Source organism: Epinephelus moara, chromosome 15 (assembly GCF_006386435.1).
Source record: "Epinephelus moara isolate mb chromosome 15, YSFRI_EMoa_1.0, whole genome shotgun sequence".
In the NCBI taxonomy this organism is placed as follows: Eukaryota; Metazoa; Chordata; class Actinopteri; order Perciformes; family Serranidae; genus Epinephelus; species Epinephelus moara.
Window position 1 is genome coordinate 13,874,205 of NC_065520.1, and position 23,867 is coordinate 13,898,071.

The 23,867-nt window shown below is 42.3% G+C and overlaps 1 protein-coding gene across 1 annotated transcript in view; it reads left to right on the forward strand.

Moving 5' to 3' along the window:
• Positions 1–744: 744 nt before the first annotated feature.
• pard3ba (par-3 family cell polarity regulator beta a) overlaps positions 745–23,867 on the forward strand; it is a 206,772-nt gene continuing 183,649 nt past the window's right edge. The window contains exons 1-3 of the mRNA XM_050063013.1: positions 745–941; positions 1,049–1,170; positions 13,323–13,424. Of these exons, the coding sequence (XP_049918970.1) occupies positions 1,054–1,170; positions 13,323–13,424 (219 nt within the window). The 5' untranslated portion in view covers positions 745–941; positions 1,049–1,053. The remainder of the gene's footprint in view (positions 942–1,048; positions 1,171–13,322; positions 13,425–23,867) is intronic.

Below are 23,867 nucleotides of genomic sequence, written 5' to 3' on the forward strand. Positions count from 1 at the left end.
TTTAAATTTGTTACAGTTTTTGAGACATATTTGTTTAAAAATTTCCATTTGAATTTTTTTTTTTACAGTTTTTGAGACATATTTGTTTAACAATTTCCATTTAAATTTGTTAGTTTTTGAGACATATCTGTTTAAAAAAAATTCAATTTAAATTTATACAGTTTTTGAGACATATTTGTTTAAAAATTCAAATTAAATTTGTTACAGTTTTTGAGACATATTTGTTTAGTATTTTCCCACTCAATAAATTAAAAAGGATAAATTCCACACAGCTTGTAACTATTTTTTACCTTCTTTCATACATTTTTGTTTTCTTTTCCTTTATTTCCTTATTTTTAAAATGCAGAATATGTGTCGGCTATTATATTTAGGTAAATAATTGTCGGTATTATTTTTTAGTTTGTTAATTATTATTATAATTATTTAGTAGCAAAGTTGTATATTTGAGTTATGCTAATTCGTTTGGGGTGGTGGGGGGGCCCAGGGGAAGCTTGCCCGGGGCCCTGAATGTGTCAGGTCCGCCCCTGTCTTTTTGTTTTATGTTATAAAAAACGTGATATTCGTATTTAAACTGCATCAAACACATAAAAGAATGTGTATAGAAACAGTTTGGGGTGTGTAATGACACACACACATGAATAAAACAGTTAACTAAAGTCTGATGAGGCGTGTGCCAGTGGGGAATGTAGTTTCCTGGAGTGCCGGAGCCGCTGTGATTTCTTCCGGGTTCCTCGCGCAGTTTGTTTTGTTTGGGCTCCACATGACACAAAGTCACTCTGTGTGGCTGTAGCTGCTGTTTCATGTCGGCTTGGCTGAAAACAAAATGTCCTGTGAGGTTTTAAACGAGAGTTGAGCTCGGTGACAGCGGACGAGTGACTCCTCCGTGACTCCATCCCGACCTGAGACACCTGTTGCTCCAGTTTCGACACACACAAACACAGGTGCCACTTTCTCCGGCTCACACAGGGAGCAGCTCCGGGCGAGACTACACCGAAACTTGGATTAATCAATCACTTTAGTGTTTTGAAAGACATATTTGTGTTTACAGCTGCCATGAAGGTGACAGTAACTTTCGGGGGCACCGCGGTGGTGGTGCCCTGTAAAGCTGGATGGACCGTCCGGGTGTTAGTCGACCAAGCCACGCGGAGATACCTCAGGATTCTGGAGCAGGTAAACACCCTTCATACCTCCACTCACTTTATCCCCCCCTTTATCACCTTTACACCTTGTTATTTAACACAGAAAGTGTTTTATTCCACTCATTCTTCATGTTTTACAAGACTAACTGCCATACCTTGGCCAAGGTGTGTGTCACGTGACCACTTAGTGGCTGTGCTCACAATGCTAAAGCTAGCTGCTAGCTTAAATGACAGAAGTTGTAGTCTTTGCTTTGAGATATTGATTTATTTTGTTAATTAAATACAGTTGAGTTTGTTTTTCTGGAGTTGTACATGTCATGCAAATAATAATAAGTCTCATTTATAGAAAAGTTTGACTGCTGTTTAAGTTTTTTGGGTGTTGCTAGCTTACACTGAAACTTGTATTAGCATTCTTTGCATTCTCTTCAAGTGGTTTCTGTCAGAATTAAATATATGACATAAATAAAATTGGCCCTTTTGCTGACCCACCTTGAACTGAAGGATTAATCAAAAAATACCCCCACAAGAAGAACAACAAAAAACAACCTAAAAACAAAACAGGTCCTTAAAATGTCTTAAATTCAGTTTTTAAAATAGCGGTTGTCACCAAATTTAATATAAAACATAAATAAAACTGGACCTTTTGCCGAACCACCTTTTAAACTGAAGGATTAATCCACCATACCATCAAAAATACCCCCACAAGAAGAACAACAAAAAACAAAACAGGTCCTCAAAAAGTCTTAAAATGCCTTAAATTACATTTTGGAATAATAATGAAATAACAGTAGGCCCTAAATTTGAATTTGTGAGCTCTTAATTGTGGCAAACATTTAATTTAATACACCCACCTTTCAATTTATTTTGTCAAAATGAGTCAAACTTTTCAGCTTGAAAGTCAAACATTTTGATGTCACAAATCTTTAAACACACCACTGAACCTAATACTGTCTTTATGCTTTTATACGTACATTTACCTGTCTCCAAAATATAGATTTACTTAACTTAACTCACTCTAATAACCGTATTACTACAGAAAAGCTACCTCTGCTTGGGGCTTAATGCTTTGAGGAAGAATAAGATGATTTGTTAAAAAAAAATCAGTCCTAAATTATCTTTGAAAGTCTTTAAAAGTAGAAATAAAAGTGTTTAATACATGTAGGCACCCTGTTCTGTAAGAGAGTGGATATTTCATCTGCTCACACAAGTGGTACTCTTAATATTTTAAGTTTGAGAAATTGAGAAATCATCACAGGAGATGACCAGAATAGACCAGAATGCAATGCAGCTAGGACATTTTTTTGGATTATGAGTGAGGGGTGTGAGTGTCACATCCCTCAACTGAAAAACAACAACAAAAACATGTGGTGGCTTTCTTGACCTCCATGTCTTACACATGTGGATGCACTAAGTTAACACCTGTTGTGATGGGAGTCGAATAGGGATGGGAATTGATAAGCTCAAGAAGGGAGCTTCCTGTTTGGAAATTGGACAATTTGGAACCGGCTCTCAACTGGGATGGGTTCTCTATTCCCGTCCCTACAGTTGAAGGTCATTCTAGGAAATGAAGTAGACGAGACCGTTGTTGTAGGTTGTTGTTTTGAGCGTCCCACATATACACAAAGATGTAAACCCCAGTTTTCTGCTCCCTGATGTTGCAATCACTTCAACATTAATCATCCTGCAGAACTGACCTTTTATTAATCAGCTGCGTCGTATGTGCATGCTGTCCCAGCGTGATAGGGTGCTGATGTGCGTGAGGATGTGAGTGGCGCTGGCTGCAGCCCCGCCTGTCTTAACTGTACAATAGCTGCCTGTTTAAGCCCTGGTATCTCAGCGGGCAGGTGGAAGTTTACCGTTTGATGTCCTCAATGTGGCCGCAGTCGGGGATGTGCGCTGCGGACAGGAGGCTTTGTCCTCTGAGTGATTGGGGATTAGGTTTGGTGACAGGTCCCAGTCTTATCGGTTGGCTTGGCCCCCCTCAGCCCGCCCACGCACCCTCCCTCTCGGCGAGGCGAGAGGCTGGCTTGTGGAGATGCGAGAGGCCGCGGATGCAGGGATGGAAGGACCGATGGGGTGGCTGTATGGCAGGATGGATTGCTTCCTCACAAACACCTAGGTAGCCACACACACACACACACACACATAGAGGAGCTCATCTAGCTCAGTGTCCCCTGAGCTGTCACGTCTCTGCTCCACTGACAGCCACAGCCATGCCCACTCTGCCCAGCGGTCTCTGTTGATCCTCTGCGAGACACGCTGCGGTGCACAAGCTGAAGTAGGCTAAATGTGAGTGTGATTAGAATGCACCGAGGCCTTGATTGCTTTGCACAGAGCATGTTAATTAGGAGCCGTTGCTAGACGCTGACTCAGCAGTCTGTTGCCTTCTCTTAATAGAGGCAGATCATCACGAGGACAGTCCGGCTCTGTAGCTGCCAGAGAGGGCCGAATAGATGTGACCGGATGAGCCGGCTGCTCCTGCCAGCAGAATCCACTTAGCGCCCACATTAACCGCACATTTCTCCACTCTCGGCCTCACCGCTGACAGCAGGGACAGTGTCAAAAACCTGGGTTTAATCACTGCAAATGTGTGTGTGTTGGTTTATGCATGGTGAACAGGTTCCTGCACAGTCTCAGTGCATTGCAGCAATGGCACGTAAACCTTCTTAATTAGCGGGTTATTTTAATGTCATCTCAGCTGTGACTCTGTACGTGTTCAGCTGCTTTCATATCTATTGTTGTGAAAACAGTTTTGTTAAGTTATAAAGCCTCTAACTAACGGCAAACAGGAAATGACTGCTCATTATACAGTGCGATTTGTAAAAGAGGAGTGTACGTGCCATTGTGATGGTGATAAAAGATTTTTTTTTATCCACACTTTATTCTATCACTGCCTTTGTGGCATGTAATGAAGACTGTGGGAGTTGTGTAAAGATTTGCACCTGAGGTGTTAAGACTTAAGAGTTGATATAATTGCTTAACTTAAAATTAAATCTTAACTTCCATCTGTCATCCATATAGTTACTCAATAAAGGAAAAACTAGGTGATTTGAATGCCAAAAAACAGTGAATCTGCTAATCCCAATTTCCCCTAAATGACTGTGCTACTCATTGTGCGATTACTGCTTGTAACATCATCCTATCCCAACATGGCTGCTGTGGAAACATTGTGCCCGCCTTCCAGTCTTGCCGCAGGTCGCCCTGATGAGTAAGTGGCCAAATTTTGAGCTGCAAACGTTGTTAGCACTGTTAGATCTGTTAGCAGTGTCAGCATGGCTAGTCATGCTAACATAGTTAACAATGCTAAATAGGTTTTGTAGCCTTAAAATGAAGGCGTTTTCTTATCGCCGCGCGCAAATCAAGCGCCCTAAAGTGCAGCATGATGTCTCCATTGTGAAAAGAAACCACTATTAAATCATCTTAATACAGGCAGTCTAATGTCGGCGATAACCCACGGTTTAGTTTAACAACAAGAGAGATAGTCTGGCGAAAAGCGCACTGTCTCCATCCAAACTTTCTGACAGATTCGGGTTCACCAGCTGCCCGGTGTGAGCGGAGACAGACCCCGAATTGCTTTCCCACGTCCACCAGTCTTTTTAAACCAAAACTTAATTAGAATATTTACGTCTCCCATGTCACGTCTGTGATAATTAAGTAAACAAGAACAAGAACAGCGTTTTCCAATTTTGTATTAAGTTGATAGTTTCTACTAACGACAAGGATTATTTATGTGCAATATCTTACTTACACAAGCACTACGAGCAGTCAGAAGCAGGTGTAGATTTTGTTAGTGCCTACGAAAACATTGGAGCTACTAACTTCTTGATGAATGCCAAAATACCTGAAAATTTCGTTCTGCTAACAGTTAACACACAAATTCAAGTCATTAAATTTGTCGCCAGTTGCTTCTTAAAAACTAAGAGGGTCTAAGAAGTTGTGAAATCTAAGTCGCCAAGTTCGCGACACTGCTTTAAGGTCCAGTGTGTAGTCCACAGTTACAGGTGTGAGAAGTCTTGCTAACAGCTGAATAATCCCTGTGTCTCTGGATCACTGTATTAGTCTAAGACTATCGCCTGGGGGACCAGCATGTAGACTGTGAGTGTTGTGCGTTCTCAGGGGAAACAGCCAGATACTGGAGCTGTCTCTCTCCGTCTCATGGTCTGTCTGCTGCAGGTGCAGTTCAGATTACAGCCCCTATACCAACTCGGTGCTGACACCTGACAGAGCACTAAACAAGCTGAGAGCACTTTGCCCTCCTTCTTATGAATGTGGGAGTGCGAGGAGTTGTCCCGTGTGGGTTGGTATGTGCGTCACGGCTCCGCTATGCAAAAGGCATTTTTCAAGTTAAATGTAAGTGTTCAAACCTGCTGTTTCTCTTTTTGTTAGGCTGATTGTGTCATTGATGTAAGACCTGGCTGGCTGTCAATGCGCTCGGGGAAATAGTTTGCATTCATCAGACTGTGTCTCTAGATGTGTATTGTGAATTTAAATTGTGTTAGCTCTATTATTCCCCGAGGGGAAAATACTCCACCTAGTTCAAATAACTGTAAAGCTACAGAGCAGCATGCTGAGGTAATTTTGATCATTCAAATTTTCTATTCAACTTTAAAAGTACCTGACAAAAACCAGGCTTTTTAAATATTGCTATTGGAAGGAAGTAAATAAGCAGTCCTTTGTTTTTATAAAAATGTTTGAGAAGATGAGACATGAATGAATCATGAACCAAGGTCTTAATTTGTCAGATACTTTATCGTGCTTGTTGGAAGCCACATTTAATAGATTCTTATTAAAAATGTGTCTTTGTATTGTGTATTTATGAAAAAAAATACTGACTGATACGTTCTTTTCTCTATTTTAACTCATCAGTATCTGCTGCAAAAATCTAGCATTGTTAGACGACACTAGACTTGCTTCACAAGGAGTTTGTTTATAAGTAAGGTTAAAAAAAGTTGTCCTAAACTGCTTACAAGTTTATCGTAGAATATATATATAAAGCTGGGGTAGGAAGTTTGATTTTAGTGTCAATGGGCAAAATCCTGGTGTTCCTATTGGCACAAATGCATGTGCATGTTCAATGGCGTAGATCCTCATAGAAAGTTGCTATTCCAGCATTGGCAACATCTGACTACACTGCAGAGCAACCCGAAAAAGGAAGACAGACTTGCCAAAAAGAGAGCGTAAAAAAGAGTCTGACAGTGGACAAAAGAAACTTGTCAATGTCAGCGAAGTATTTCAGAGATGGACAAAAAATGTTGCTTATAGTTTAGCCTTCTCCTAAGTGGAGCTAAAGGCTCACAGCCGCGGCTTCAAGGTCACGTTTATGTAGCTAACGTTAGCTAGAGCCTTGAATCACATCCCGATGCTACATCCCACATTGCTGGGAGGAGAGCGGGCAGCAGTTCTGGGAGCAGCTGCAGCAACTCAACAAACCTCAGCGCCAGGGTGAACCGGACAGCCCAGACTCCTTGCTTGATAAGCAAACTTTCTGTTGCTGCCTTTACATAGGTTAAACTGGGGCTGTGACATCTGGCACTGGGGGATTTTGCGCTGACCAAATTCGGGCCGCCTCTGGAGGGGCGAAGGGAATGAGTTGAATGTAGCTGTACATGTTAAACACTGGGTTACTGTATGAAGTGCATTCATATGCCTGTGGTTATTTTGTGGGAGGGGCTTAGGACGGGGGGAGCTGGAGGAGGAGGAGCTAGTTTTGAGGGATTATACTGTAAACATGTACAAATCATTCACAGGCAGATTTAAGTGTTCAGAAATGTATTGAAAACTACTGACAGGTCCATTGTGGAGGATTTAAGGCATTATATTGGCAGAAATTATAACTATGTTGACACACATTACCACTGGCTTTTATCATTGTAATTGTTGTATTGTCAAGCTCTGCTGAGGTCAAGCTGTCTTCCTACTTCAGAGTGAAAGCTCTCCTTTCACTCGCACTGACGGAGCCGACCTGAGGACAGTTCTTCATCGACACGTTCATTAAAGACATTTTGCTTTCGTCACGGCTAAATCCACACCGTGCTCCTGCCGCTGTTTAATTACACATTCTTCTCAGGATCAAAGTGTGAAATAGCACCCCCAACACCACCACCACCAACCGCTGCAGCTCCACTAATCGCCCCGGCGCTTCACCGTTCTCGAGTGGTGTCATGTTTGCCTACCAAAGAGGGGGAGAGTGGGAGAGGGAGAGATATGGCTTTAAATGGTGGGGGACTTAATGGTGTAATTTGCGGGGAATTTACTCTTCTAACTGTCACGGTAATTCTCCTCGATGTTGACTGACTGACTCCCGACTCCTTTTGTTTTTTATGTCATGGGAAGAGTTCAAGATACAAAGGGGAATTACAAGGGATTGACAATGAGGGACTTCTGAAGAGTTTTTTTCTGCTCCCCTCTTTCCTCTCTATAGATTACTTTCCCTCTGAAGTGTCATACATTCATCCCTTTTCATCACCGGGTAGAAAGAGAGGAGTGTGTGTTTTCTCAGGCCTTTGGAGTTCTGGCTGAGGAAACAGAAGCACTAGTATGCCAGGTGTGCTCCGGCACAGCCTGCAGAGGTGACGCTAATTAACACTTAGGCATTGTTGTGCTCTAATCCACTGATGTGAATTAATCCTCCCCCCCCCTGAAAATCACACTAATACCTCTTATTTCATTAAGGTGTGTGTCTTAATGCTGGTGATGTGATGTCACCACAAGAGAGCCAATTACTCTGCTTCCCTTCTCTGCTGTCACACACACTCTCTCTCACACATACTGTAAACAGTGTCAGTGAGAGGCAGGAGAACGCCGGCAGTCGTTCGGGTTGGACCAGTTTTTCTGGCAAGGTGTAAATGCTTTGCGCTGATGTCTTCACTCCACTGGCGTCAACATCTCCAACATGTGCTGCCCTGTAGTAAACATTTGTGATGTAAAATACATTCTGGTTTCAGTGCTGCACAATCGCATAATAGTAATCTTTTAGCATTTACCTTAGATTCACTATGTCCCCCTATCCCATTTTCATGTTGAGATCTATAACGAGAACACATTAATACCAGGTGTAAAAGTACCAGCCTGTGATCACAAGTCCTGAAATGTTTCCAGATACAAGTCACATACTAAACACAGGCTTAAATTGGGCCATGTGTTAAAAGGGGGACTCAACCTGGACCCTGTTTTCCACTGAGTAGTATGGTACAGTTCAGTTCGGTACACTTTTTTTCTGTTTCTTCTGTGAAAAGTTGTGGATGGTACCGACAGAACCGTTCCGTACCGTCCCCATTTTCGGTCCCCCTCTGTTGGGGTACCTAGCAGACGGATTTGGCACTAAAAGGTGAAGCTGTGAACACTGCAGTCCGTTTATTGGTCAGTAGCAGATGTGCTGTGGACAATAAATGAGATGCAGACTTCCCTCTGTGTCACTGAAAATGAGGAAATGCAAAGTGCTGGATGGAGCAGTGAGTGACAACAAGCCCGCCCACATTTAAGGGTACTGTTTGCGATGGAAACGCTAGACTCTAGGTACCATGTCTGAAGGGTACTTCTGGTTCCAAAGGTACCATACCGAAAGTATTTGGTGGAAACGGGGCTTTTGTGCGTAAGTGACTAATGGGAACAACAGTTTTTGAAGTTGATCCAATACTGATCGAGGGGGTTGCAGCTAGCGGCGTTACCAGCATTGCGGAGAAGACCTTACAGAGAACGTTTGTCTGTACCTTTAGCTTGTTTCAGTCTGTTCTGTGTCCAAGTCTCGCTTACAGGAAGTTCTGAAATCCCTTGAGAGGTGACTTGTAGCCGGTAATAGTTGGAGTGCAGAAAGTGTATCTTACTCCTATCTAAAAGATTCTTAGTACCCTCAACAATTGCTCTCTCCCAACTCGTCAAAGACCAATGGTTGGACAGTGGCCTTACATGTCAAGCTATGACGCTCTAGGTAACCTTTTAGTGCTAGTTCTGGACGCACAGGGACGGCCTGTCAATTTGCACTTGCTACATGTACAAAATAAAGTTATCATAGACTTAGCAAAATAAACACATACGTTTTAAGGTTTACTTCCTTAGGTGTGGGCAACAAAAGTACGTGGTTAGGTTCATGCCTCACTAGCGTAGTACTAGCACACTCAACTTGATTGTCATTTGGTTTCACAGGGGAGACAAACAGCGGGCTCATGGGTGAAAGTCTGGAGTTTGTTTGACCTCCACCTCCCCTCCTGCTCGCCCTATGTGGACTTTCTTGCTGTTCATACAATGGCAGTTGCTTGTAGTGTCCAAAAATGCTGCCGCTGGTGTGTCTCGTTGCTGTGGGAGTGAGATTGGATTGATGTCATGGCTTAACATTTCGTCTCTTTTAGTGAGACTTGGACACAAAACAGACCTCAACAAGTGAAAGCAACGGAAAAAACATTCATTTTTCTGTAGGATCTTTTCCATAATAACGGTCTGAGTCTGTTTGGTGCACAGAGAAGCACTTACAATGGACATGAATTGATGTAGCAGGTAGTGACAGCGTAGCCTGTTTTGCTATCTGCAGCATTCTTGCTGAATACTGGATCAATTCCAAAAACAGTTGTTCCCATAAGTCACTTAGACACACACACAAAAAAGGAAAATAGTGTGCAGGTTGAAAAATACCGGAGTTCCTCTTTAAGGTTACTGTTGGGTTTTTGTATTCAAGTTATCATGAAGCCGTCTTCAAACAGTTTTACAGTGACAGTATGCTCTTGGCCCTGGATCACTGGAGTGCACGGCTGTTTGCATATCAACAGGCTATTGCATTGTGTGAAAAACCGCAGCCGATTTATTGGTATGCTAGTTGTAGTTACAGATTACTTGCTGCTCTATCTCTCACAGCTCTGGCGCTGGCATTATGGGCACTTCTGAAGAAAGGGAGGCTCTGGCTTTATTCCTGTGATTGAAATCCCAGACTCTCCCAACCATTTGTTTTTAAGAGAATGGACTTGGCCCATTGTGAAAAGCAGACACCCTCTTTTTTCCGTGCCCCATAATTCACATTCGGATGCAGCGGAGCAAGAAGGAGCCCATTCAGAGCGGGTCTCAGTGATACAGCAGGAGCCGCTCGCTGGGTCTCAGCCAAACTCATTCCAGCCTCCGAGGCTTATAGCCTATAGCTGTTAATTTAGCTGGTGATGTAGTCTTGTGTTGCTCTGGACAGATTGCTTATTGGTATGGGCAGTTCCTAATGGGCCATTTTCTACTGCACACATTGTTAGAAAAGATAAGGCTTGTCAAAGATTTCTTTTCTCACTGTAGAAATGACTTTTAATAGAAACAGTGAAAAGAAATGCAAGTATTTATTAAACAAGGCTAAATGTGACCCATCCAGGAGGTTGGAATTACATCTTGTTTCACTTTGTATTCGTATTTTACGCCATTTATCATCAGCCTTGTCTGAAACTGTCAATAGATGCACTTTCTCTCAGAGGTCACAATCGCCCTGACACAAAAAGGGGAAGATGCTATTGTTCATGAACTTCTCTCACTAACAGCGCACAGATTTCAGATTGCAGCTCAGTCCAAAGTCCTTGTTCCCTTTGACAATGCATGGAGCGCTGGGCTTGGGGTACTTCCTGCTCTCAGGGTGTGTTCACTCTGACCTCTGTCTTCATGGTGACAGTGAAACCGGTGTGGAATGTGCCCACCACCGCTCCCCACAGAGCAGCAAAACTGGAAAAGTTCCTCACCCTCGCATTCTTCTGTACAAGCTGTGCTCTGTGAACTAAGTGTTGTGCATGTACAGTGGGATGTAGGTCGTCTGTTGTTGCTGTACCTGCCAAACGAACAGGGAAACCTGCTGTTGGCTCTGGATATATACGTGTGATTATTATGTTGACTGACTTAGTATTGTGCCACATTTCTTGCTGTATACTATGCATTTATACCGGGTAAAATGGCCTAGTTATTATAACGGTCTGATGACAATTTAAGCTTTATTCACAGCACTAATGTGCGTTACAATATGCTCCGTAACACCAGGCGGTGTACAAACAAAGTATTCTATGGATAAGCAAGAAGTCATCAAGTGTTACCTGAAGAATGTTACAAGAAATGTATACCCATCTATCGCCAAACATTGCATTTGTGTACTGTAATTATAACTTTCCCTTTCCTCAAAGTCAAAATGATTTCATACTGCTTTGTTTCCCATCGGATCTCCGCTCTTTCCATGAGACCGTTTTTTAGTTTTTACAGCCATCTCCTTGCGACAAAAAGCCTCTTCTTTCCCCGAAGTGATGGCTATTTTATTCCAACAAATTAAGGCCACTTAACTGTCCCTGTGGTCTCTCAATGAAGGGTTGATGTCAGAGATTATCAGAGATGTCTGTACAGGCAAACCTGCTCTGCCAGTTTTCCCTCGAATGCGTCCCTGTTGAACTGAAAACTGCAGCGTGTGCAGGGAGCACCTGGTTGCAAAAACATAAAGGTGCACGCCACAACTTTTGGAGCCTCCATGCTGGATGCAAAAGGGGCAATTTCTTTGGTATGCAAAGCTTGCATCAGGGACACTACCTTGAGTAAAAACCACACGTTAGCCTCTGGGGCAAATGGACAGTATTTCGTGGGTTCCAGCAGATATCTGGATAACCGACATTCGAGCCAAGAGTTTTTCTTCCTTTGTCATTCAGTACGTTTACATGCACAGTAGTCGAGCTAAACTCATAGTTCAGTACGTTTACATGCACAGTAGTCGAGCTAAACTCATAGTTTGGCTAATCAGTCAAGTCGGACTTCTCGTCTTGTCTGAGTATACATGCAGAAGAGAAAATTGGATTTCTGACCAAGTACGTCTGACTCCGTCTCGATAGGCGGCGCTGTGTCCTTTTTAATGTGGTGCGTATTGAACTAGTTCCGGCTGACCCAAAGAGGAAGCTAACGACGAATGACGATGGCAGAGCATGAATGTAGTTTCCTTGTCCTGTCCAAAAGTGCGTCTTCTGCTTCTTGGTCGCCATGGTGTTTGTTTGTTTGTTTGTTTTTCCAGGAGTTACTGAACTGCTGCTACGTCATCTCCTTTTTCTTCCGGGTGAAAGCTTGTGAAAGAAAAAGTGGTGCATGCGCAGAACGCCGAGTACGACTCCAGTCGGACTAAGTGGATACATGCAGCAATAGTTAGATTTTCAATCAAATTATCTAGGTGTGTTAGTTGAGCTACGGATAGTCCAGTTTCAGTCACTAGGTGGATACATGCATTTAAAAGTCCGGTTTCAGTCGGACTAAGCTTTTTTCAAGCATTTAAAGTCTGGTTTCAGTCAGACTAAGCTGTTTACGTGCATTTAAAAGTCCGGTTTCAGTAGGACTAAGCTTTTTTTCAAGCATTTAAAGTCTGGTTTCAGTCGGACTAAGCTTTTTTCAAGCATTTAAAGTCTGGTTTCAGTCGGACTAAGCTGTTTACATGTATTTAAAAGTGCGGTTTCAGTCGGACTAAGCTGTTTACGTGCATTTAAAAGTCCGGTTTCAGTCAGACTAAGCTTTTTTCAAGCATTTAAAGTCTGGTTTCAGTCGGACTAAGCTGTTTACATGTATTTAAAAGTCTGGTTTCAGTCGGACTGAGCTGTTTACATGTATTTAAAAGTCTGGTTTCAGTCGGACTAAGCTGTTTACATGCATTTAAAAGTCCGGTTTCAGTCGGACTAAGCTGTTTACGTGCATTTAAAAGTCCGGTTTCAGTCGGACTAAGCTGTTTACGTGCATTTAAAAGACCGGTTTCAGTCGGACTAAGCTTTTCTCAAGCTGCATATAAACATGTTTCCAGTCTGATTAGCATCTTTACAAACAGATAGCAGATAACAGAAAGCTAAATTTTCATCAGGCGATAGCTGGTGGGTTGCGGGTTTGCATCTCAGCCGATGTGTACTGCCTTTTTTGCTCTCTAGACGTACTGTTTACCTGAAGGCAGCCAAAGCCTGCTTAACAATGATTGGTCAATACGTACTTCTTGGACTACAAACAGAAAAAAGAAAGCTTCCTATACAAAATACTGCCCCTCTTCTCTCTTCTTCTCTCTCTTTAAACTCTTAACCCAGATGTCATTGGTTGTTGTAGCCATTTTCAGTTACATAGTACAGGATTGTGATGATGTATTTAAATGAGGGATTATGAGGAAATGTCCATGTTAGTATTTCAGTCTGCTCTGTTCTGTGAATTTCAAATTTTTGCTTACCTTGTGTGCAGCATGGGGAGAGTTCAGTGAAGACCCACCATCTGGAGTACATTGAAGGAGGCATCCTGGACATGGACGACCTGCTGAGTGATCTAGTGGAAGACAGAGACAAGGTGAGGATGAATCCATAGACAGGGTGTATGGTGATTCAAACCATAGCAACAATTTGATTTGTTATATTTATGCATTTGTCTTATCCTCATCCAGCCTTTAACACTCCGACATGTTGACGTGTGATAGACAGCAGCTTCTCATGGTTGGGCACCTTTGCACAACAACACAAACTGTGATTTGGACGGCAAGCTGTTTCCTGATTGTTCTTACCTGGTATGAGGTGCAGCAAATTACAGCAGAGAATCCATCATTCTTAGCAGAGCTTAGAGCCTGCTAGCGGATTTATTTTGACTCCCTCGGTAAAGTCTCCAGCCTGGCAGGATGACAGGATGTCCAATAAACAAGGTGTTTGTAAATCCAAACCTTGGTTAGCTTGTCACTAGTTATTAGGAAATTAAACCAGCTAAATAACAAACATGACAAAATGAGTTTTGCTTTGCCGCAAAAAAACTGATTGGATTTGATTGCATGTTGCTCTGCTCGATGCATGCCTGGTGAGAAAATGAACACGTTTTCAACTCTGGTTCTTTAGAAAGCAGCAGTAGGAGTGGTGACGGTGCCGTGTGATGTCGCTGTCATGTTCATTTTTACAGAGACACATGAAAGGACAGCATTTCAGATTTGAAACAAATCAAGGGAAGGGAAGTTCTCCGAAACGGCAGTGATGTAACTTCACAGAATCGGGCTGGGAGTTGAAGTTCACTGCGTTTCATAAGCACGCAAACACGCACACACACACGGCGACCCAATTTCTATAAAGAGCAAATTTCATTCCTCTTGCTAATTTCCCATAATGCATTCCTAAGATGTGCTAATAAACCACCCGAAATCCATATTCATAAGCCCCGGGCCCAGACGAATGATGAATTATCAACACTTAGTCAGCAAGAAGGCCAAATGAAATGAAAATGGAATATTCAGCCGACCCTGTACCACGCAATAACAATTGGTGTTTTAAGCTGCACGAACAATAGAGCGTGTGTGTGTGTGTGTGTGTGTGTGTGTGTGTGTGTGTGTGTGTGTGTGTGTGTGTGTGCATGTAGGACTGCAAGTTTGGCAAAATACTGTTTGTGAAAAAAGGGGACACGACTAAATAATAGATGTGTAAACTCAGTGGGAATCTTCAGCTGCGGAAAAAATTGTTTTGCAATCACCGAGAACAGAAGCCTCATTTTCCGGGATGATGGAATTATAATCATAAGATCTGCGTCTTATTTGTGCATAAGAGGGTGAGTCCTAGATTTTAATGAGTCATTTCCCTTCCAACCTAAACCCGCGTTCTCTCCGCATCCTCAGAGTGATGATGAAGTGTCACAGATCAAATCCCGCTCCGGCATTTGATCAAATTCCCTCGCTAACAAGTCACCCTGACGTCGGCGCTCTCTTTCCCGTGGCTGCGGTGCTCTCTGTGATTACGGGCTCTGCTGAGCAAACGCTTCACTGGAACCTGCGCCGCACAGGAACTGTCTAATTTACCTTTTGTTTCTTTACTCTCGCAGCTTTCACCCAATTCTCCAAACGCCCTCCCCGCTTTCATCTCACTTCTCATTTTATCCTTTTGTTTTCGCTGCTGATGAAAAGATAGCAGGCGGAATAGGACGGGCGCACGTGATCCTCATAACGTGCCAGTCATCCCACTTATCTGCGGGCTTCCAAACAGTGTCGGCTCTCATAGATTAATGAGCTGTGCCTGGCATTCTTGATTAGTCTGAGTTCCTTTTGTTTGTCTACGTTTTTATTACCCCGCTGCAGCCGACAGATTCTATCTTTAGTGCTTTTCTTTTTTTGCTCTGTTATTGTGGCCGACGCTGTTTCACCATCAATCATACAGGAGTGGTCCCATTGTGAGGGCCCTCCACCGCACAGCATGGGCTCTGTGTTAGCCGCGGATGCTAATGAGAGATAATGGTAAGCTATTTGTACGCCTAGTGGTTAGCTTTGCCGCGAGTCCAGACCTCTATATCTGGGCCAGCCCCCGACCATTATTACACACACACGCACACCACACCCCACACACACACGTCTGTTGTTCCCGCCGCCTGTGCCGAACCCCAGGCAGGCGAGTAGCGTAGCATGTTAGCATTAGCGTCTGCGGAAGGAGCGCTACTGGTGGTTGATGAGGGCGGAGATGAGGGGGCGGCTGTGATTTGATTACAGTTCTGCCCCCTGCATCTGCAACATGCGCACACACACACACACACACACACACCGACACGCATACACGCTCCGTTCATTAGCACCCCATCTCGAGACACCGGCCACCAGCCTCCTCATGAATATTAATATCAATCTGATGAATGTGAAGAAGGCCGTGGGGTGTTGGCTTAGGTGTGACCACATATACACCGCACACACACACTCACACACACACACACACACACACACACACAAAAGACCATTGTATAAAGAGAGCAGGTCACGGCTCAGTCTATTATACTCTATGAAGCTCTCCTCTACTTTGACCCTTTCCTGTGGATGTGTTATGTGTGTGTGTGTGTGTGTGTGTGCGTGCCCTGCAGCTCTCAGTTGACAGTTGGAGGTACGGGCTGTGGAGTCATTGACCTGTCAGATACCCCACTACTTTGTTAATGGTGAGGAGAAGTGGGCACACATAACAGCTTTGCCATCTATTTCTCTTTTGTCGCACTGTTGAGGTCAAATCACTGCAGCTTAGAGACTAGTTAACCCACTTTATCCCCCATCAGCCCATGTTTTATTCACTCACTGACGCACATCATGGGCTTGTTTGTGGTTGTGGGGTCAGTATCTCGGTTTGTCAGGTATTAATTCTGCCAAAAACTGACATTTCTATCCGTTGATCTACCTTTTCTTTGCTTTTATTTCCCCATCTCCAGCCATGTCATGATAATGTTACTGACGACTCATATGGACATGACCTTGATCATTTTGCTGACCTCGATATTGCCCGTTGCTGGATATTGCAATTGTGATACATGTCAGGATTTATGTAGGAGTGGTATTTTTGCATTTCATTTTGACTGGAAAAAACATAAACTATGATAATGTGATTTTTGCTGGCGTTTGTGCCAAACATGTTCCCTCAAGTCTAGAATAGGGTTGCAGCGATAAGCTGGTTTTAAGGTATACCATGATATGAAAATTGATGATTATCATTCTGTGTCCATTTGCTTATCAGGGTTCCTGCAGATCCTTAAAAGTCTTAAAAAGTATTGCATTTGATTTTGAAAATTTAAGGCCATAAAAGGTCTTTAAAAAGTCTTATTTTTACTTGTGAGAAGTCTTAAATGTTGAGATGAAACTTAGACTAACGGAGACATGTCTGAATACCTAATCAAATCTGCCTATTACTGTATCTAGTTACATGATTAGTTATATGATTTTATTACTTTATTACTCGTAATGTGGTCACAAGTAACAACATCGAGGCAACTTAAAAGATAATACTGAAAATCTTGGGAGCATAAAGCACTGGAGCACCGATGAGATGTGAACGTGATGTTTACTGCCGTGTATTAATGCCGTTTGTTGGTGTTAAATGGTGTTAATATTTCTTCGTTGAGGTCTTAAAATGTCTAAATTTGACTTTAAAAAGTCTGCAGGAACTTTGTAAAACGTTTGTTCAGCCAAATATAACCCTTCTGTTTTAATTCTTTTCAGGGTCATTCTAATAATGATAATTTTGTAATACCGTGAAACTAACTTTTTCTGCGACGGTTATCGTACTGTGAAAATCTCATACCATTGCAACCCTAGTCCAGAACATGATTTGCAGACGATGCATCTCTGTAGCACTACAATGCTTCGTTTTTAATGGTATGTTGGAACTTATTGTACCTTTATCAAAAAATTGCAGCTCTTGCGAAGAATGTCATCAACATTCAGCCAACGTCACACCCAAATAAACAGCAAGGTTTTCCCAACTATTATAAGATTTGGATCCTCACCACCTCTGCCTACTTGGAGTCTGAAGAAAGACTCTTTAAAGACGACACAGTGTAACTTACCAGTCGTGCAGCTGCGCTTTTGGAGTGGATTATGCACTGTCCTGATCGCGTGGCAATGCGCCAAAAAGTCAGTTGTTTGTAGTTTTATCCTCGACTTCATCGTCCATTCTGCAAACTGCCCGGCTCTCATCCCTGCAGCATACCAGCCATGTTATGGAGGTAACTCGTGTTCTCAGAGCTTTGCTAAGCTTTCTGTTAGCCGCAAAATGCATCACTTGGTTTTGTTATTGTCAGAGTCTCAGACTAAGTAATTTTGGCCACTCCTTTAACAAATGGTAGTTACTTTAAAAAAAGTTAAGTACATTTTTGACATATTCCAATTCCAATGTTTGAATGTTTGTAAATGGTCTTAAAATGACAATATCTTTCAATCGCATTTATTTCTGGGACAATATATCATCCAACTAAAGTAGTTAGCATGACAAGCCTATATTTAAGTGGTTGTAGGGTCGAGCAATATGATGACATGTCAACTGTCACTGGCAAAACTTGATATAAAGGATCACTGTGAAAAAATATCTTGATTTTTTTCCTGGTATTAATTCTGCCAAAAACAGACATTTCCAACTGTTGTTCGACCTCTCCTCCTTTTTACTCCCCCATCTCACCCTCACTCCTCCGTCTCTTTGCTCTCCCTCTTTTCAAAGGCAGTTATTAACAGATGTAGTGCTTTACCTCTACATGTTCTCCCATTTACAGCAACCAGAGCTGTCATTCTCTCCCATTCACAGTCCTTTGGGAGCCTGCATTAGCCGCGGCCATTACTCCCGTATGTCTCCACGGTACGCAAGAGCTGTCAGGCAGGCTGTCCAATGTCAGCATGCCATTAACATACAAGCTATACACCAGGTTTCAACTGAGCCCTCCTATATATATATATATATATACAGCATATACTGCTGCTGTCTCCTGTGTTCAGGGGAGATATTTGGCTGTCTTGTGAGCAGAGTTCTGCTGGATGCAACTTAAATAAAACTCCATATAGATGCTGCCTGATTAGAAGGCCATCTCCCATTATTCCTCTCGTGATTGCAGCTGAAATTTGAATGTTCAACATGTGCGAGTGTCCTCTCTTGTCACGCCGATCTCCTCCAGAATGGGAATTAAACTCAGGGAGCATGACGTCTCCTCATAAGTGGACTGTCACTCCTCATTCCACGTGCACGGACACACATACACATCGCTCCGTGCGGACCTTGTTTTCGAGGGCGAAAGAAACACATAAAAAAGTCAACCTTCCATTTCACGCAGCCAAACGAGAAATCTAATTTCATGGGAAATTTAATGGAAAAAAAACTGGAATGATTTCCTCCATCTCTCTTTAATTAGCTCGTTTTAATCACTGAGCCTACGAGGCGTCTGAACCTCCCGTGCAGTCTCCAATGTAAATGGTAAGGGTGCATATCCCCACTGATCTCCCTCTGAAATGTCAACCGCTTGATTACAAGGCCATCTCCCATCATCCATCTCTTCTGCTTGCATGTCACAGTGGAGGATGCAGTGCAAGAAAAATGAATCCATGACTTGGAAATATGATATTCAAAGCAGGTCTGTGGTCATGAGCATCTTTCATTGCTTTTAAAGAGATGATGACACCTCTTTGAATAATGACCCCATTTTCCCTTGTTTTTACCCTATTCACTGTCGTTAGAATTTCTCAGACTGAGGTATCAGACGGTGAAATTGGCACAAGTAATGGAAGATTTCAGATTTTCAGACCTCTGCTAGCCGATGTTAACATGAATGTAAGTCTGGGTTTCTAAATGTTTTTATCACAGTATCGTGTTAAAAACTGATAATGACTGGTGATGACTGGGACTGATGACAAAAATCATATATACTGGACAATATAGATGTTAACTCTTGAGTTGACATTGTCATACTAACATTGATCCATCCATCCATCCATTTTCATCCCAATGGATCCCGAAGCGTTCCCAGGCCAGATGAGATATGTAATCCCTCCAGTGTGTTCTGGGTCTGCCCCGGGGCCTCCTACCAGTGGGACGTAAAACACCTCTAACAGGAGGCGCCCAGGAGGATCCCGATCAGATCCCCGAACCACCTCAGCTGACCCCTTCTGATGCACAGGAGCAGCGGCTCTATTCTGAGCTCCCTCCCGATGTCCGAGCTCCTCACCCTATCTCTAAGGCTGAGCCCAGACACCCCACGAAGGGCATTTCTGTCTCATTTCAGCCGCCTGCATCCATAACCTCATTCTTTCGGTCACTACCCAGAGCTCATGACCATAGGTGAGGGTTGGGACATAGATGGACCAGTAAATCGAAAGCTTCGCCTTCTGGCTCAGCTCCCTCTTCACCAGGACGGTCCGTCACAGCGCCTACGTCACTGCAGAAGCTGCACCAAACCCCTGATCCATCTCAGGCTCCATTCTACCCTCACTCATGAACAAGACCCCGAGATACTTGAACTCCCTCACTCGAGGCAGGAACTCTCACCCAACCCAGAAGGCGGCAAAATAACATTAAGGATAAAACTTATGCTGCTTGATAGTATCCCTTTCCAAAGGTTTGTAATCCAGTCTTAAACTGTGGCATATTTTTAGAGACTTTGTAAAGTAAGCCCATAATGCTAAATCTGACAACGACTGTCTTCCTTTATTATTATTTATCCATAATACTGTGTTGAAAACAGTTATTGTTGTTGTTAACCATCCATGATGTCATGTATTGAGTCTGTTGACCAGTCAGAGGCTGTGTTTCGGACAGTGTGGCAGAGACAGACTCACAGACACATGCTCAGATCCAACGAGAAAATGGCAATAACACCGTAGACTGTATAAAACAACGGATGTAGCCACCGCAGCATCATCCATTGGCTTGTTGACTCCCATTTTGAAGCCCCAAGTTCGGCATTTTGGCTGTCGCCATCTTGTATTTTTGGAGCCAGATGTCACCATATTTGGACGAGCTTGGTTTAGTTTGGTTAGCATGGTGCATTTACAGCCGTGGTTAAGTTTTCTAATGCTAATGCTAATATTCGCTAGCAAAAAACAGGCTTAAAACCATAACAAAATCTACTTACTGGAAAAAAAAATGGGGAAATTAGCAATAGTGACCCAAACCATTTTTTGTACCAGGCTGCAAACATGGGGGTCTATTAGGACTGACTCACTCTTGGAGCCAGCCTCAAGTGGCCATTCAAGGAACTGCAGTTTTAGGCACACTTTCATGTTGGCTGCATTTTTCAGCCCCGCAGGTTACTTGAAAAACACAAATCGGCTTCATTATTTATTCAAACACATTTTTCCAAGTCATCATTTACCTTTGTTTTTTAACATCATGATAAATATCGTATCGTGGCGCATATTGTGGTAATATCTTTCTGTAAACTTAAGTGCATTTGTGTGCAAGAGCTTTAAATTACAAACAAGCAAATACCTGTTAGTATACCGTACGTAACAGCCATTTACAGACTGATATGTAGACATACAGCCTTGTGAAGTACAAATCTTAAAACTCCCAATGAAATAAAATAATGCTGCCTTAGATTTATTCCCACCAGCTCCAGGAGAACTCTCTTGTAAGTTATGTCGGGTGATTTGCCTGAAGTCATTTATAACATGTCAGATGTCAGCCCCTCTGACAGGCGACAATAAGGCATTACTTAAAACGTGCTAACCCGCTGGAGGAAAAGTTTAGTGAATGGGACGTGATTGCGAGGCGCAGACGTGCTGATTAGCCTTTGACGCTTTGTGACATCTCGCTCCCTCACCTCCATTTCTCTCATTCACCGCCACGGCGAGCCGCGTTTGATTGGCACCTGAATAGTCATATAACTGTGCATTCTGTCTGAAAGGCCGGTGATGAGCGGGAGCACAAGGTTCAAGTGTGCTGATTAGAAAATGTCAAGGCAAGGCAAGTTTATTTCTATGGCACATGTCATACACAAAGGCAATTCAAAGTGCTTTATATAATAAGTTAAAAATATAAGAAAGAAAAACAGTATAAACCTTTTTGACAAAATTTAAGAAGAACAGAGACATAAGATGGTGAGGAGGGAGTTTTTAACCTGCACTTAGAGGCGGTCGAAGTTGGTGCAAGTCTAATATCCTCTGGAAGTTTGTTCCATTTCTGTGGTGTCAATTAATTACTGTGAACGCTGCTTCTCCGTGTTAAGTTAACAGCCAGGTGACCTGAGAGGCTGTCAGGGTTCATGTAGTAAAAGACAGCCAGAGATTTATTTTGCTTCTAAGCCATTTAAAGATTTTCAGATATCTCTCAAATATTATAAATCTTTCCCCTTTCACATTCTAATCATGATCCGTAGCTCCTTACCTGTGTCTGTCTGACACATCCGAGTATTAATTAGAAATCTTGCACGGATTCAGAACACGCCTGCTGTATAAAATGAATGAGGTGTAGTTCACCTGTAGCCAGTCATTATGTTATATCTCTTGTCTGCCTAATTGATTTTATTCTCGCAAAAAGAACATTTATTTCTTAAGGTTGCCATCGCTGTCGAAGCCCGGAGGCTCCAGACATGTCGGAGCATTCGAGATTTGATTGTCTGCAACTAAAGTGCATAATGGAAAAGGGGTATTTTATTTTAGAAATGTTTTTCAGTCTCAGCTCCGGTGTTCTCATTATGTGAAATTATATTTCTAAGCATTGTTTGTCCATTTTGCAGGTCTGCCGTCTGATATTGACAATTCATTAATTCAAAATGTGGAACAAGTTGTAGCTTTGATTGGTCCCAAAAAAAATGAGGCCTGACACCACATGAACCCACAGAGTCTGTCCAAGTCTGTCCCGAGCCAAACCAAGGCAGCAGTTTTGGGCTCAAGCCCAATCAACAACCTGATTTTCTGCTGGAAAAAACAAATGGTAACGCTTAACTTGAAGGTATCTACATAAGGGTGACATGACACTGTCATAACTATGACATGACACTGTCAAGAACCTGTCATGAACATTATGTACATGTCATAAATGTTTATGACTGCTGTCATTAATTGTCAGTGTCAGTTTTTGTCATGACAAGTTGACATTGTTTGTGTTGTCTTGATTATGACAACTTGACATTAATCAATTGACATTACCAGAAGTTGTCTTTGTCATAACAAGTTGACATTAAATTTGTTTGGGATGTCCTTATTATGACAACTTGACATTAACTAGGATGACATTACCAGAAGATGTCTTTGTCATGACAACTTCACTTTAAATTTGTTTGAGATGTCCTTATTATGACAACTTGACATTAACTAGGATGACATTACCAGAAGTTGTCTTTGTCATGACAAGTTGACATTAAATTTGTTTGGGATGTCCTTATTATGACAACTTGACATTAACCAGGATGACATTACCAGAAGATGTCTTTGTCATGACAACTTGACATTAACAAGAAATGCACCTCTTTCTGTGTTTATGACAAGTTGACATAATGATTATTATAATTAGATGTCCAAGGTTACAGACCGATTCTAACACTCGGTCAGATAGATGTCTGGCAGGATACGACACAAAACTGGCTGTTACGACACCATTATGACAGTGTAATGAATACATTCTTTGACCTCAAGTAAAGTGGTACCATTTTGATTTGTCATTAAGATATCATAAAGGATAAGACTGGCTGTCAGTCATCGAGTGTTAGAATCGGTCTGTAACCTTGGACATCTAATTGTAATAATCATTATGTCAACTTGCCATAAACACAAAAAGAGGTGCATTTTTTTGTTAATGTCAAGTTTTCATGACAAAGACATCTTCTGGTAATGTCATCCTGGTTAATGTCAAGTTGTCATGATAAGGACATCCCAAACAAATTTAATGTCAGCTTGTCATGACAAAGACAACTTCTGGTAATGTCACTTTTATTAATGTCAAGTTGTCATAATCAAGACAACCCAAACAATGTCAACTTGTCATTACAAAAACCGAATGACACTTAATGACACCAGTCATAAACGCTTACGACAAGTTCATGACAGTGTCATGTCATAGTTATGACAGTGTCGTGTCACCCTTATGTAGATACCTTAAGTGTTACCAAACAAACACATAGATATGTATTTAGTATTGAAGCTTTAGTGTGTAAGATTTGGGGGATTTAGTCCATCTAGTAGTGAAGATTTGCACGTTGCAACCAGCTGAAGCTTCTCCTGGTGAGAATTCCTTCAGTTGTGGAGGTTTTTCCTGGGAGCCGAATTATCTACCAAATTCTCTTCCTCTCTCCGAAACAAGTGGACCCAGGGATTTAAACTGGTAAAAACACTGAGTAGAGCAGTTTGACTTTAAAAAAAAATTAGTGTTTTCCAATGCTGCTCGTTTCAGGGGGGGTACTAACTACAGTGGCTGATTAGAAAACACAAATGGCCCTATGTAGAGCCAGTGTTTGGTTTGTCCGTTCTGGGCTACTGTAGAAACATGGTGGTAGACAAGGACCAGCTCCCTATGTAGATATAAACGACTCATTCTAAGGTAACAA